This window comes from Pituophis catenifer, unplaced genomic scaffold (assembly GCF_029215685.1).
Source record: "Pituophis catenifer annectens isolate HBS135680 unplaced genomic scaffold, rPitCat1.0.hap2 SCAF_2, whole genome shotgun sequence".
Lineage (NCBI taxonomy): Eukaryota > Metazoa > Chordata > Lepidosauria > Squamata > Colubridae > Pituophis > Pituophis catenifer.
The window spans coordinates 10,212,875-10,228,954 of NW_027256882.1; the positions used below are offsets into that span (position 1 = coordinate 10,212,875).

Here is a 16,080-nt window from a genome sequence, read left to right on the forward strand (position 1 = left end):
GCAGATCTCCAAGATCCCCTCCAGCTCTATTCTGATTGATTGATTGATTGAATTCCACAGAGGAGATATAGTTTGATTTATCGCTTACCCATCCTATCAATCTACCCAATTTACTAGATAGAGAGGTACACATACAAACCTGTGGGATTTTGTAGGGGGCTATTAATGTTGATATCTGGATGGAGATGTCCCTGCCAGTTCGATCACAAAGAGCCAAATGGTTGTCCTTCTTTCCACAGCTGTAGTTGGGAACATTGGCTTCTCCTGTAGAGAGGATGTCCAGCAAGGCATCTGATGTGCCAAGCATGCTGAAATAGTTGTCATGGATGTTGTAGCCAAGTGTGAGATTGTGCAGGAGCGGGGAATTCTTACTGACCATTTGAATAGCGAAAATATGGCGTAGGATTCTAGACTGATCAGAGGAGGTTCTAGTGTAAAAAATGTTCATTTTATCATCATCACCACCACCATCATCAATCTTAAAATATATGTTATATTTTTTAATATATCTTTGCTTGACTAGCGAAAATGAAGCATTGCACTTCTGAATGAGCAATAGATAAACTCCTGTAAAAATGATCACATCATTATCATCATTTCTGCTGTTCACCAGCTGCCAGCAGTTTGGCAGTTCGGGTCTCACTGGCTCAGGCTTGGCTCAGCCTTCCATCTTTCCAAGGTCGGTAAAATGAGGAGCCAGATTGTTGGGGACAATATGCCAACTCTGTAAACCACTTAGAGGGGACTGTAAAAGCACTGTGAAGTGGTATATAAGTCTAAGTGCTATTGCTATGGACACCCAACATCAAAAACGTCATCAAAAAAGCACAACAAAGTTTTAACTCTTTTAACTGTTTTAACTCAGAAAGCTCAAACTGCCCAAAGAGTTGCTGATCCAGTTCTACAGAGCAATTATTGAGTCTGTCACCTGCACCTCTTTAACTGTCTGGTTTGGTTCTGCAACCCAACAAGACAGACTCGGACTTCAGAGGATAATTAGAACTGCAGAAAAAACCATGGCTACCAACCTGCTTTCCATTGAGGATCTGTATACAGCACGAGTCAAAAAGAGGGCTGTGCAAATAGTTACAGACCCCTCACATCCTGGACATCAACTGTTTCAACTCCTACCTTCAAAGCAACGCTATAGAACACTGCACAACAGAAGAACTAGACACAAGAACAGTTTTTTCCCAAACGCCATCAATCTGCTAAACAAATAATTCCCTCAACACTGTCAAACTATTCACTAAGTCTGCATTACTATTAATCTTCTCATCATGCCTATCACCCATATCCTCCCACTTATGACTATGTGACTGTAACGTTGTTGCTGGTATCCTTACGATTTATATTGGCTGTTTCCTAATATGATTTGATTGCTTATTTGTACCCTATGACTATTATTGTGTTGTATCTTATTATTCTTGACGAATGTATCTTGTCTTTTTATGTACACTGAGAGCGTATGCACCAAAGAGAAATTCCTTGTGTGTCTAATCACACTTGGCCAAAAAAGAATTCTATTCTACTCTACTCTACTCTACTCTACTCTACTCTACTCTACTCTACTCTACTCTACTCTACTCTATTCTATTCTATCATCATCAACAGAACCAACAACATATTTGTTTTTCAATGTAATCCACTTTGTCTCTTGAAGCCTACAGAATCTTAAGCCAACACTGACTCCAAACCCAGAGACAAATGATACTCACCCATCTCCATTTAATTTTGATGAATGTTGGGGAGATGGAATTGATAAAGCCGCCCTCCTGGGTTAAAAATCTCAAATGCACCAATATTTGTAACAATACTAATTTTCATCTGGCCAGTAACCAAGGTCAGAAATAAATGAATGATTAAAGTGGAATCACCATAGAAGGAAGAGGATGTTTCAAAAGTGACTCAGAAAGCAATTGTAAAAAATTAGTCATCCTGTATTTCTATAAGGATCGTGAAATAAATCTCAATGAGTAGTTTTATTTGAAATGAGCTGGGCATGTTTCCCCATGCCCAGCTCAATAATCACTAATTTAAACAAAAGTCAGTACAGTATTCAAATCACGAATTCAAGACTGAACGGGGAGAGAAAAATAATGTGGATTTTTTTTCTGTCCCATCTTTGGACTTGAGTCTTTTCCTCAAAATAAGACAAAGAAAGGATGGAAATCAACATGATTCAGTAAAGTAGATAGGACATGTGCTTCAATATAGGAGCCAGTGGAATAAGGAGAACAAAATGAGAGTGTTCGAATTATAAACGGAGGGAATGCAACTGCATTATCCTGGATGACTTACGAGTCAAACTGATTAGAAGGCTCTGCGTTGAAAGGGAGCATTATATGCACCAGTTTTGATGTAGCAATGATTATGTTAATGAAATGGTCTCCTGGTCTGTAATAACTCCATGGTTTTTTTGCACCCTGGTGCTCTAAACTCAGCAGGCATTTCATTCTCAGCTTCCCCGAGACAGACTGGGACAACAGCAGCATCAAAAGCAGAAGCAGGAGGTCCATCATTCGTAGGGCTGAATCGATTATTTTCCTGTTTCTAAATAAGAACAGGAAGAATTAAAAGCCCTCTCATAAAAGCCAGTGACTTTCCTGATTCAGACAGATACAAACCAAGCTTCACCTGGAAAAGAGAGAAAGGTACATTTAACAGCAAAGCTTCTACCTGTCCTAAAATTCAGATAACACAGAGTGTGACCTAAAGCCTTTATCCTTTCCTTGAGGAAACCTCCCTCCATGTTGCTTCAGTCTGCTGTTTACATCAGTTACTGGAGAAGTAGAAGACATCTCAAAGAGCAGGATGGTGATAATTACAGTGGGAAGCAACTTTTCCTCTAGGGATGATGAACTCCTTCTTTGGCTCCATTTGCAGAAAAGAAGACAGAGTACAGCATGTTAGTGAAAAATTGCAGATACGCTCCTGAGGGCAGGGTTCTCAATCGATTGTGGTCTTTCCTGTCAGAACACTTCCAGAAAATGATGCTGGAGGAAGACACAGTGTTGTTGTTGATTTCTGCTGCTCTTCAACATGGTTTCTTTTCTCCAGGGGCTGCTGGGTAAGGTCACCCAGAGCTATGGAGTTTTGGGCCACTCTAGGTTGAAAACATGGAATGTTTTTAAATTTTAATATGGAGAAAGCAGTGGTGAAATGTAAAATTTTGCTACCGGTTCTGTACATGTGGCTTTGTGGGCAAGGCTTGGTAGGGGTTTATATGACTGGGTGGGCATGGCCAACTTTTTTTTTCTTTTTACTTTTTCAAGCACTTTTTTTACTATTGGTTCACCTGAACTGGTAATTTTTATCACTACCTGTTCACCAGAACCGGAGGGAACCAGTAGCATTTCATCCCTCAGAGAAAGATTGAGGGTGAATAGATTTATTTCTTGACATCAATTTGTTGCCATGCCCACCAAAAAACTGGTTTGAAGCAGGGGTGGGCTGCTGGGGGTTCGCAGGGGTTCAGGAGAATCTCTAGCTATGATTCTGTGTAGTTCAGAGAACTCCCAAATCCCACACCTGGCCAGTCCGGCCCACCCCACCCCTCCCAGGAGTCCCCACACAGCCCATTTTGGATGCAGGTAAGTGTAGGGCACATACTTGGGCCTACAAATGGGCCTACCAGAATTTTGGGAAGGCTGGAAACGGACCCATTTCTAGCCTCCAGAGGGCCTCGAGACACGGGGGAGGCTGTTTTCGCCCTCCTGGAGGCCCGAGAAAAGCCTCCAGAGCCCAGGGAGGGCAAAAACACCCCCTCCAGCCATGGTGCAGGAGGCCTACTAGGCCATGCACACTGTGGCCATGCCCAGTCAACAACCAGGCAGAGAACCCCTTGATAAAATTTTTGAGGTCCACCCCTGGTTTGAAGAGACATGATTTCCCTTCTTCTGGTTGTGTGGATGTACTCTATCGTGATGAGGTTTTTGACCTCCAGATCTCTGAGACTGTTTAGGGAAAAGAAGGACTAGAGGGAACATGATAGCAATTTCAGTATTTGGGGGACTGCCACAAAGAGGAGAGGGTCCACTTATTTTCCAAAACATCAAAAGTCAAGTCAAGAAACAATGGGTGGAAACTAATCAAGGAGAGAAGCAACCTGGAATTAAGCAGAAAGTTCCCAACAGTGAGGACAATTAATCAGGGGAGCAGCTTGCCTTCAGAAGTTGTGGGTGCTTAGAGCCTTCCGGTTTGGCGTCACGGCGAGACAGTCGGGGAAATAGCGGGTTCTGATGAGTTCTTTGTTTTGGAAAATTGTGAACTTCACCAGATAATAGATGTGAGAACTTGTGGAGGAGGATTTTCTTTTTTTTTTATTGAAAAGTTTTACAAAAAGAAAAAAAAATTCCCCCAATATTCCCCCCACCCTTTCCCTCCCCTAAACCCACTCTCCCCCCCCAGACTTCCCAGAGCAAAATACAAGGTATTTCAATTAACAATCATAAGCTAAATTAAACTATCTATCCTTAGACTACTAGATTCCCTCCCTGAAGCCTTAACTCCACTATAGATAACATAATACTTCTAGTACTTAGCATTCATTCATAAGCTATTTGATATTTTCTTGTCTGATACTTATTTTGAATATAATCAATCCACCTATTCCATTCCAATACGTATCTTTCTTGTGTATAGTCCTTCAAATACACTGAAATTTTCGCCATTTCTGCCAAATTCTTTTCTTTCAGTATCCACTCTTCAATAGTAGGCAAAGAGTCCTTCTACCAGTATTGCACTACCAACAGTTATAAGCCTATGAAACCAATTCACAATCAGTTCCCCACTTTTATCATTAGATGCTCCTTAGTGTTTAGATCTGGTCTCAGGATGATAATGTAGCACTTGGGGAAGAAGATGCAGCCCAGAAGCCCAGCACTGGAGGCCAAGATGGAGAAGATCTGCACGACCACCATGAACTTTCCTTTAGTGCTCAGGTAGGTGGGCAGGAAGGAGACCCAGATGCTGCAGAAAACCAGCATACTGAAGGTGATCAGCTTGGCCTCATTGAAGGCCCCAGGCAGGTTCCTGGCCAGGAAAGCTACAGTGAAGCAAATGATAGCTAGGAAACACATATAGCCAAGGACAAGATAAAACATGGTGACAGAGCCTTCATTGCACCAAAGGATGATCTCTCCTGGCTGGGTGTGCAAGTCAGAGTCAGGGAATGGGGGAGAGATTCCAAGCCACGTAGCACAGATGATAATTTGTCCAGCAGAACAAGAAAGGATGATGGAGTTGGCCAAGCTCTTCCCCAACCATTTTCTCACCCTGTTCCCTGGTTTTGTGGCAAGGAAGGCCAATACCACTGTGATTGTTTTGGCCAACACAGAAGACACGGCTACTGAGAACACAATGCTGAATGCTGTTTGTTGGAGAAGACAGGTGGCTCTTCTTGGTTGGCCAATGAAGAAAAAGGAGGACAAGAAGCAAAGCAGGAGGGAGACTAGGAGGATGAAGGAGAGGTCCCTGTTGTTGGCTTTGACTATGGGAGTTTCTAGGTATTTAAGGAATATGATTAAAACAATGCCTGTGGTTAGGAACAAGAGAAAGGCAAAAGAGACCAGGATGATGCCCAGATGTTCTTCATAGGACAGGAAGATTATTCTTTTTGGGATACATTGGACTCTGTTCTCGGTTGGATATTGATCATATGGGCACTTTGTGCATTTTTCAGTATCTGAGAAAACAAAAAGTAATATTTCTTTTATATCTGTTTTCACCTTTCAAGAAAGATCTTCATTGGATTTCAGATGATACTCACCAAGCATGGCAAATGCCAATATTCAAAATACATATTGCGACGAAATGCCTTCTCAAACCTCCTCTTTGAAAAACAGACTTGGCAGGCAAGTCCTGGCTTTGTTCCACATTTTTTTGGGAAATATTATTAGAAGAAAATTCTGGTTCAAATCCTGATTGGATCTTCCAAAGAGCACACAGCACAAATTGCTTGAGGCAAAGACAATGTTTATTTGACATGGTTACATTTATAAAGCAGCTTTTCTATTGTCCCCAGAAATGTTTGAGGATTATGTTGGAATTTAATTTCATTAGTCTTATACTGTTCATATGTTTATTTGCTTCAGTTTTAAATAAGCTTAATTTTCAGATTGACGCAAAGAAAAAATACAAAAGCCCAATAATTGCAATGAAAAAATTAAATGTTATGAGCCTAATTAACAATTTCAGTCATTTCCCTACTTTTATCATTAGATGTTCCTTAGTGTTTAGATCTGGTCTCAGGATGATAATGTAGCATTTTGGGAAGAAGATGCAGCCCAGCAAACCAGCACTGGAGGTCAAGATGGAGAAGACCTGCACAACCACCATGGACTTTCCTTTGGTGCTCAGGTAAGTTGGCAGGAAGGACACCCAGACACTGCAGAAGACCAGCATGCTGAAGGTGATCAGCTTGGCTTCATTGAAGGCCCCAGGCAGGTTCCTGGCCAGGAAAGCTACAGTGAAGCAAATGGCAGCTAGGAAACACATGTAGCCAAGGACAACATAAAACATGGTGACAGAGCCTTCATTGCATTGCAGGATGATCACTCCAAGCTGGGAGTTTAAGTCAGAGTCAGGGAATGGGGGAGAAATTCCCAGCCATAAGGCACAGATGAAAATTTGGCCAGCCGAACCAGAAAGGATGATGGAGTTGGCCAAGCTCTTCCCCAACCATCTTCTCACACTGTTCCCTGGTTTTGAGGCCAGGAAAGCCAGTACCACTGTGATCGTTTTGGCCAACACAGAAGACACAGCTATTGAAAAGACAATGCTGAACACTGTTTGTCGGAGAAGACAGGTGGCTTTCCTTGGCCGTCCAATGAAGAGAAATGAGGACAAAAAGCAAAGCAGAAGGGAGACCAGGAGGATGAAGGAGAGGTCCCGGTTGTTGGCTTTGACAATGGGAGTTTCTAGATATTTAATGAATATGATTAAAATAAATCCTGTGGTTAGGAACAAGAGTAAGGCAAAAGAGACCAGGATGATGCCCAGATGTTCTTCATAGGACAGGAAGGTTATTCTTTTTGGGATACATTGGATTCTGTTCTCGGTTGGATACTGATCATATGGGCACTTTGTGCATTTTTCAGTGTCTGAGAAAACAAAAAGTAATATTTCTTTTATATTTCTTTTCACCTTTCAAGAAATATCTTCTTTGGATTTCAGATGATACTGACCGAACATGGCAGGTGCCAATATTCAAAATACAAATGGGGGCTGGTTGATAATACTAACTGTGACTGTGGGAACATCCCCAAACTTTATACAGTATCATATTGCTACGAAATGCCCACTCAGAAGGTTCCCTGGATCCCGGCATTAAATACACCATCTTGAGGGCATTGTTGCCCAATGGCTAAACAGTCTAGATATCCAGCCATAGGTTTAGTCACTCTGGTAACTGTTCATAGATAATTTAATTTTATTCATAATTGTACCTATCATTTCTATTATTCATTTTTGAAATAATTCACTGTTCTGGTATTTTATATTCTGATACACATTTTTTATATCCTGTTTCTTCTAATTTTATGTAATAATGCTGTATTCTTTTACACCATACAAAATGAATATAATTGATTAATGTATTTTTTGGACTATAAAATGCACCAGAGTATAATACACACCTTAGTTTTAGGGGAGGAAAATAAGAAAAAAGCTGATTGGCGGGTGGATCACCCTCACAGAATACCTCCAATCAGCTGTTCCCAGAGGTGAACTTTAGCAACAGGTTCGTTGGTTGTGAACTTTGTGCCTTGCTTTTTTTTCAGCTTTTGAAACCCCCACTTCAGAGGCCTTTTTTTCAGCCTCTCGAATGGAGGTTTCAGAGCCTTTTTTCAGCGGGGCTACATTCAGTGTATAAAATGCATTCCAAATTTTCACCCTCTTTTATGGGGGGGAAGGTGCGTCTTATACTCTGAAAAATACGGTGTCAGCTCCAGTGTGCTGTTGGCATGGAGCTGCCATTCGTGAGGGGAGGAAAACACAAACCTTGTTTCAGCCCAGCATCTGCTTCGTCTAGCCTCCCAGGAACTGACAGGATTGACGGGAGGGAATAGCTGGGGGATGACATCATCATGGCCAGCCGGAAATAGCAAGTGGATTAATTGTTTAGATACTGGTTGTAAATACTCAAGTGAATTAACTGCTTAGATGCTGGTTGTAAATACTCAACTGAATTAACTGTTTAAATGCTGGTTGTAAATACTCACAAATTAAGCATAATCCCACTTCCTGGTCACATGGGAGGGAGCAGCGCACATGATTGGTTGGGTGTTGATAACTAATGGATAAATAGTGGTGGGAAGCACAGGGCAGTAGCCCTAACAAAAATTTGTTTATTGTTTTTAATTAATGGGGCCAAATTTATATATGTATATTTTAACTGTATTTTAATATTTGTACTTGATGTTTTTACTTGGCTGTTCACCGCCCTGAGTCCTCAGGGAGAAGGGCGGTATACAAATTCAAAATAAAATAAATAAAATAAATAAAATAAAAATAACAAGAATTTCATCTGTGATTGTCAGTGAGTGCCAAGAAGTGATTAAACTAAGGTAGCAGCCATCTAGGTTTGTCTCCTTTTATTTCCTTCTGTTTGGAACCTGACAGACGGTAGTTGGTTTTCTTTTCTCCCTGCTTTCTGTTAGATCTGATTCCTTTTAATCCCAATAGTGGAAGTAAGTCTTCCCCCCCCCTTTTAGAACCACAACTGTATTCCCTTTTTATTGCGGTTGTAACTGTTAGTATTTCATAACTTCATAAGAAAATTGGAAAGATAAAAAGAAAAGAGAAGTCACAGTAGCAATCCAACAAAGGAAACTATGATGGTGGTTATGCTGAATGTGGGAATGTTAAACTGGGTGATAAACAATTTTTTACCTCTTAATCCATAATATGAAAAATAAAAAAAAATAAAAATTAAAGCACTAAAAATAAAAGAGGCAGCTTTTACCCCTAATAATGGTAAATTTAATTTATGTTCCTTCTTTCACACAGATGACCTCTCCCACTTCTTTAGGGCAAGTCTTCTGTGTGTATTTGTTGTGGCCCACCAGCGGATCTGGAAGCAGATTCGGACAGTGAGGAGGTTGGGGAGGAACATGGGCCAGTCCTGGAGTCTGGGGAAGGCTCTGACGAGTGCTCTGCATCAGAGGCAGAGGTGGGGTCAGGGCCGTCTGACAGTTTTCAGCTGCCTTCGGAGTCGGATATCAGTGGGGCAGAAGAACAGCCGGAGCCTGTTCCCAGTATGAGCATGCGCAGAGTTGCCAGGAGAATGGAACAGCTAAGGTACAAGGGTCGACTCAGGAGTAAAGCCACAGATGGATGGTGAATGGCTCCTCCCATAGGGAATAAAGAGGAGCAAAAAGGGAGGGAAGTTTGCAGGAGATAATTCGTTCAATTCATTAGAGTGGAGATCTTTTCCTGTCTTCTTGCCAAGTATTGCCTGCTACAGAATTGCGTTTGGAAGAAATTGGCCTCCAGGTCTCCAAGCCTGATAAAGGTCTGATCTTGTGAAATCTCTCGAAAGACTCTTGGCCAGGACTTTGCTGGAGAGGAATTCACTTTAAACTAAATGAAAGGAATTTTATCAGGATGAGGAGTTCGCTTCCTGCTTTTGGGAAGCCTAGGTCAGAATAGAATTTCTCTCATCCCTTGAACCCAAATACTCTCCCTCCATGGTTCCCCGAATTAGATCTTTCTGCTTAGGGAGTTCCGTGATCTTAATAAAGATTGACTGATTAATGAATTGATTGATTCATATTTCTTTTTGGCTGTAATATAAACTTGGTTTGGGTGAGCAAAGGCCATTGATCTGAAATGATTTCTCAATTTCAAAGAAAGCAGATGTTCCTAAGAACAGTCAACATGGGAGGACAGTTCCAAACTGACAAGAAAAGAGAAGTTTCCTCTGATGCAAGTGATCTTTCACAATCCACCGTGTCCTTCTATCTCTTCTTACCTCATCCCTCAAGACCTTTTTCTTATCCCTCCCATTATGGAAGAAATTGGGCCCCTTGAAAATTAAGAACCACAAAATTATCAACCTTCGATGTGTCTTTTTAAAAATGCACATTGATCAAAATGCTCTAGATGAATCTAGTACCCTTTCCTCTGGTGTGACCCACCTTCCTGAGTGGAGATAGTCCCTTCTGGACAAGGAACACAGTCATAGCAGCAAACTGGCTCTCCTTCTCGACCACGCTTGAAAAATCCAGGATGACAATTTTCCACACATCTGGACTGAGGCAGAGACTAAGGAAAAAACAAGGAATGCCAAACGAAGTTTGTTAGAAATAACCATCATTGAAAAATGGAGGTAGACATGAATATTAGTCAAGTAGTTGCTTAGGTAAGTAGTTCGCTTAGGTAAATAAGAAATTTTTAACTAACTCTCAATGTTGCAAGGGATCTAACTACCAGCAGATTCTTCACTTAGTTCGGTGCCAAAAGCAGGGGGAGTGCCGGGGGGAGGTCATGCGCGCATGTGCCCACACCCAGAATTCTATGTGCCCCGCCTCTGTGAATGTGTGCACGACCCCCTCCCGCACTCCCCCGCCTTTGGCACGATGGGCCTGGTAGACCCATTTCTTACTCTCCCCAGGCTCCAGAGCCTTTCTAGGAGCCTGGGGAGGCTGAAAACAGCCTTCCCCACCCCGTGGAGGCCCTCCAGGGGCCGGAGACAGTTTGTTTGCTGACTTCTGGTGGTCCCAGAAGGCCCAGAAATCAGCTGGAGGAGCTGAGCTCGCATGCACACCCTTACAGCTCTGTGTGCCACCTGCGGCACATGTGCCATAGGTTCGCTATCACGGACTTAGTTCCTCCCTTTTGCTTTTAGAATATCTCATTGTAATACAGGACACTTCTATTTAATAAATTCTGGAGAGAAGCAATTGAGAAAAGATTGAAGCATGAAATGACAATTAGTGGTTCCTCCATATGGTTATATTAGCATGCATTCCTCATTTCTTCATGTATCCATGAGTTTAAAGTATGATGCTTTAGTCATATTAAAGTTTAGAATGAAATTTATTCTGAAAGCTTTGTGAATTTTTTATTTCACTAGATTTATTGAACAGAATAAAAATGTGATGAAGATACTTCTCGCCAATGGGATCTGGGAAGGTTTCTTCTAGACCACGTGTATCATTGTATCATCATTCTTCTTGTGCCATATTCGTCACAGGACATTGGCCAACATGATCACCAACATGCGATGACGGATATGGCACAAGAAGAAGAAGACATATATCATTGCAAACTCACCCCCATTTGTAAGTGGACCAGGACAACCTTCCATTTAAGATATAAAGGAAAACATTGTTACAGATTAGGGTTGGATTTGGTGCAGTGATTAGAAGGCAGAATTGCAGGCTGACTCTGCCCACTGCCAGGAGTTTGATCCTCACTATCTCAAAGTTAACTCAGGTTTCCAGCTTTCCAAGATTGATAAAATAAGGATGAGATTGTTGGGGGCAATATGCTGACTCTCTAAATTGTTTAGAAAGGGCTGTAAACACTATGGAGCAGTATATAAGTCTAAGTGCTGTTGCTATTTATTTGTATATTTATTTGCTAATTTTATATGGTGGTGAACTAAGACTAAACTGACTGCCTAGTTTCTAGAACTGTAGAGAGATGAGATAGAGATGAGGTGCCCTTAAAAAGGGTAAGTCATTCATTTTTTGCTGCATCACATGGGACATGAGTAGGAGCCCTATGTCAGAAAGAGATGTTTCTAAGGCAGGGGTGTCAAACTCTATTTCATTGAGGGACGCATCAGGGTTGTGTTTGATCTTGGGGGACAAACACAATGAGTGACATTGAGCTGGGCAGGGGGCAAGGCATGGCCAGCTCAATATCACTCATTGAGGCTCTGTTTTCAGCCATGATGGCCACCTTCAGCCCTCTGCCAGAGAAAACAGGGAGGCCGCCGCACATGGCCCACCCTGACTCAATTTTCTGCTGCAATGGCCTCCTGCAGCCCTCTGCTAGCAAAAATGGAGCTTAGGGAGGCCATGCATGGCCCACCTGGGCTCCATTTGTGGCTGCGACAGCCTCCTGCAGCCTGTTGCCAGTGAAAATGGAGCTCAGGAAGGCTGTGCGTTGGCCCAGTCCTTCACTCTTTCCAGGGTGGGCCCATGTGACGGATGAAAGCACCCCATGGACCGGATCCAGACCCTGGGCCTTGAATTTGACACCCCAGTTCTAAGGTCAAGTTAGGTATCCAAAAAAAGTTCCTTTCTGTTGAAAAATCACCGTTAGGTAACACCAACTGGCATGAAAATACAGAGCTACATTGATTATTAGTTACATTTGGAGACTCCTTTTTCCCAGAGAGACTTAAGGTAGCTAATAATCAAAATAAACAACTGCATTCAAGGATGTTCCTTATGAGGTTATAAGCTAAAGACCCAGGCTTAGTAATTTCCCCCTGCCCCCAATTTGTCCCTCATTTCTTCCAATATGAAGAAGGGTTTTACTTTGGATCAAGTCATGTTTCAGTGCTTCAGTTTTCTGGGTCAGGGCACATCAGAACCGTCATTATGATATCATGTGACCTGAAAGCCTTGGACCTTCTCCTCAGAAGCAGAAGGCGTATTCGCCTGTCCCCATGGCATGAAAGACAAGCATGGAAAATTCTGACATATATGGTCTGTTTAAGAAGATAAGCTTGCCCAACCATGGCAAGCTAAATCTGAATTCCCAATAGTATCAACAGGAACTGTATCCACCCATGATTAGAGTTATCCTTGCCTATTTCACACCACCAGGAACGCAGATAGTGGCCAAAAGACTTGCATTCTATTTTGCTAATTTTAAGCAAGGAAACAAGACAAGTTGGTGCTATGAGCACCAAAATCCCCAGCACTTGATGTCCCCTTTCATCAGTTTTATCCAGATACTAGTTTGCACAGGGGACACAAAAGAGCCATCATCACCCAGCATCCCAAGTTGGACATGGCTGAATCAATTTTAAACCATGTTTCATATCAAGGCATTTAAAGGACATCTTGCCAATTATATTGACGCCTCCTAAAACATTTTTTTTTAAATTAGAAGGATTCTACTCCCCACATACAATTTTCACTGAAGCCTATTTGGTGAATAGGCTTAACTACTTGAAATGTGCCCTAAGGCTTTGGAAAACAGAGAAAAGACACCGATATTTAATTCACCTTGTTGAGCAACTTTAGCTGTGAAATAGCATCTTGATTGATAGTCAGTCTCTGTCTTTCAAAAACCCCTAGTTGCTCTTTAATGGGATCCTCTCTGGAGAGAACTATCAAGCTTACGATGTCCAGATCTGCTGCCACATCACCATTTTGGTCCAAGTATATTTTCATGTGGGAAAGATTGCAAAACTCATTCTTCTTCAAAAATGAATGGAACTAGAACAAAAATATCCAGGAATGTTAAAAGCAGAAATACTAGTCTGGAATAGCCTTCAAAAGTTATACGTGCTCCATCACTGGTGGCTTTCAAAAAGAGACTGGAAAACCATATGTCTGAAACGGTATAGAGTCTCCTGCTTGAGTAGGAGGTTGGACTCAAAGACCTCCAAGGTCGTTTTCAACTCTCTAATTCTATGTCCATGTCTATGTCTCTGTCTAACTACACTTGATAGGAATATTTGTGGAAATGATCTCAAAATAGTAGATTGCAAACCAAATGTGAGTTGGCCGTGTGATGCTCATGGAAAGAAGGCAAATGCATCCATAAAAATCTTAGAAGTAAATGTGCAGGTTTGGAGAGAAATTGACTCAAGTACAAAGTCCCCTTTCAGGGACCCCCTTTTCAGAAGACATTGTACCACTATTGGATCAGCTTTAGAGATGGGCAATGAAATCAAGGAAGAGATCAAAGGAGCTGGTCTTAACCTGGAGGAAAGGCAACAAGGAGATGAGTCAAATTGGTCTATGGGGATGAAAATCAGAAGGAATCCGGGAGCACCTTTTACAATGGACAAAATCTCTTGGCTGGAGAAAGGAGAATACAGCACTCTTCCAATAGCTCAAAGATGTTACATGTCAGGTTCCAAGTAACACATCCCCCACAAATCAAACTCCAGGGCACTTCCTTTCCCCAAAGGAAAAATAACAGATGTTTACTGTTATTCCAGAGCAGGGGTGTCAATCTCGATTTCATGGAGGGCTGCATCAGGGTTGTGTTTGACCTCGGGGGGCTGAGTGGACAAGGGTGGGGTGGGTGTGGCCAGGGTGGGCATGGCCACCTTGATGTAATTTGTGTTGGGGGCACCTGTAGTGGCCTGGGCAGGGCTGGGGGGATCCGAAAACAGAGGTGGCAGAGGGCTGTAGGAGGCCATTGTGGCTGAAAATGGAGCCCTAAAGTGCAGCCCTCCCAAGCTCCATTTTCACTGGTAGACGTACCGCGGGCTGGTCCTTCACTCTTTCCAGGGCAGTCTCCCAGGCCAGATCTAAACAGCCCACAGGCCAGATCTGGCCCTCAGGCCTTGAGATTGACACCCTATCTCAGAGTGTTGGACATGGAAAAAATGAGCTCAGTCACAAGAGACGAGATTCTGGCTGAATGAGATGAAAAACATCATAAAACGAGGAACAATTTTAAAGCTGATCTAGTGAAGCGGAGAAGCTCAAGTTTCCTCTTCACTGATTGCTTTAACGCAAAGATCCAGCAGCCATTACTTAAAGAAGCTTTAACTTCTTTAGTCCCGCTTGGACTACTGCAATGCTCTCTACATGGGGGCTCCCCTTGAGGAGCACCCGGAGGCTCCAGCTGGTCCAGAATGCGGCCGTGCGGGTGGTTATGGGAGCGACGTGGCGCTCCCATGTGACTCCCCTCCTGCGCGAGCTGCACTGGCTCCCGGTGGTCTTCCGGGTGCGCTTCAAGGTTTTGGTTACCACCTTTAGAGCGCTCCATGGCATCGGACCGGGGTATCTACGAGACCGCCTTCTGCTACCAATAGCCTCTCACCGACCAGTACGCTCCCATAGAGAGGGGCTCCTCAGGGTGCCGTCGGCCAAACAGTGTCGACTGGCGGCCCCCAGGGGGAGAGCCTTCTCTGTGGGGGCACCTACCATCTGGAACGAGCTCCCCCCAGAGATACGGAAGATCCCGGACCTGCGCACGTTTCGCCGTGCTCTCAAAACCTTTCTATTTCAGCAAGCTGGCCTGGCCTAACTCCCCATCTTTTAAATCTTTTAAATTTTTTAAATTTTTTAATTTGTGATTTTATAAATTGGGTGTTTTAATCTGTGTTTCGGCCGAAATATTTAATAATTTTAAGGGACTTTTTTAATATTTGGATTATCTGTATTTTATCTTGGCTGTTCACCGCCCTGAGTCCTTCGGGAGTAGGGCGGTATAGAAATTTGATTAATAAATAAATAAATAAATAATAACTGGAATTTCGGCAGGCAGGAGGGGTTGTATTAGATGGCCTCAGGGACTCCTTCACATTTATGAACATAAAATTCCAAAATGCTAAATGCAAATTCATAAGGACAGGAATTTATTTAAAAATGCATACATACTTTGTAAAATTAACACTGTCTTAGTATCAAAATGTATATGTCACGGTACCCGCTCTTTGGAAAATTATCCGCAAGTGATTAGCTTGGTCAAATGTGTTGGCCTTTTGAAGCACAAAACGGTTGAAATGGTTCCCTGCCTCCTTTGTATTCCTTCTCCAAAGAAAATAAGTTTCATGGATCTTTGTCGGGACTCCATACCTGCCATGGCTTCAGCCTTCGAGTCCCCAGCCTCTCTTCTCCCTCTTTCCTTCTCCTCTTGAATATGGAGGAATAAGCAGCATTCAAGGCATGGACCAGAGTATTCATCGTAGCATAAACATGGTGGATATACAGTTTCCACATCCTGTTCCTTTCCACTTTGGTGTTCAGTGGTGATGTCTGAGTGCATCTTGTCCGGCCTTTGACAGAAATGTTGTCTTTTGAAAAAGAACACTGAAAACATTGATTGGTGAACTGTGGTTCCAGAAAGAAATCTGGTTCGAAGGAACTATCATTTGGCATTTTTTTCCACTGAAAACTGAAGTACCAAACACTATGGACATATTTAAGAAAT

At 42.5% G+C, this 16,080-nt stretch overlaps 1 protein-coding gene across 1 annotated transcript in view; it reads left to right on the top strand.

Annotated features, from left to right (window-relative positions):
* Window positions 1-6,280: 6,280 nt before the first annotated feature.
* The window catches only part of LOC139309829 (vomeronasal type-2 receptor 116-like), a 94,155-nt gene continuing 84,355 nt past the window's right edge, over window positions 6,281-16,080 (top strand). The window contains exon 1 of the mRNA XM_070934032.1: window positions 6,281-6,360. Within this exon, the coding sequence (XP_070790133.1) occupies window positions 6,281-6,360 (80 nt within the window). The remainder of the gene's footprint in view (window positions 6,361-16,080) is intronic.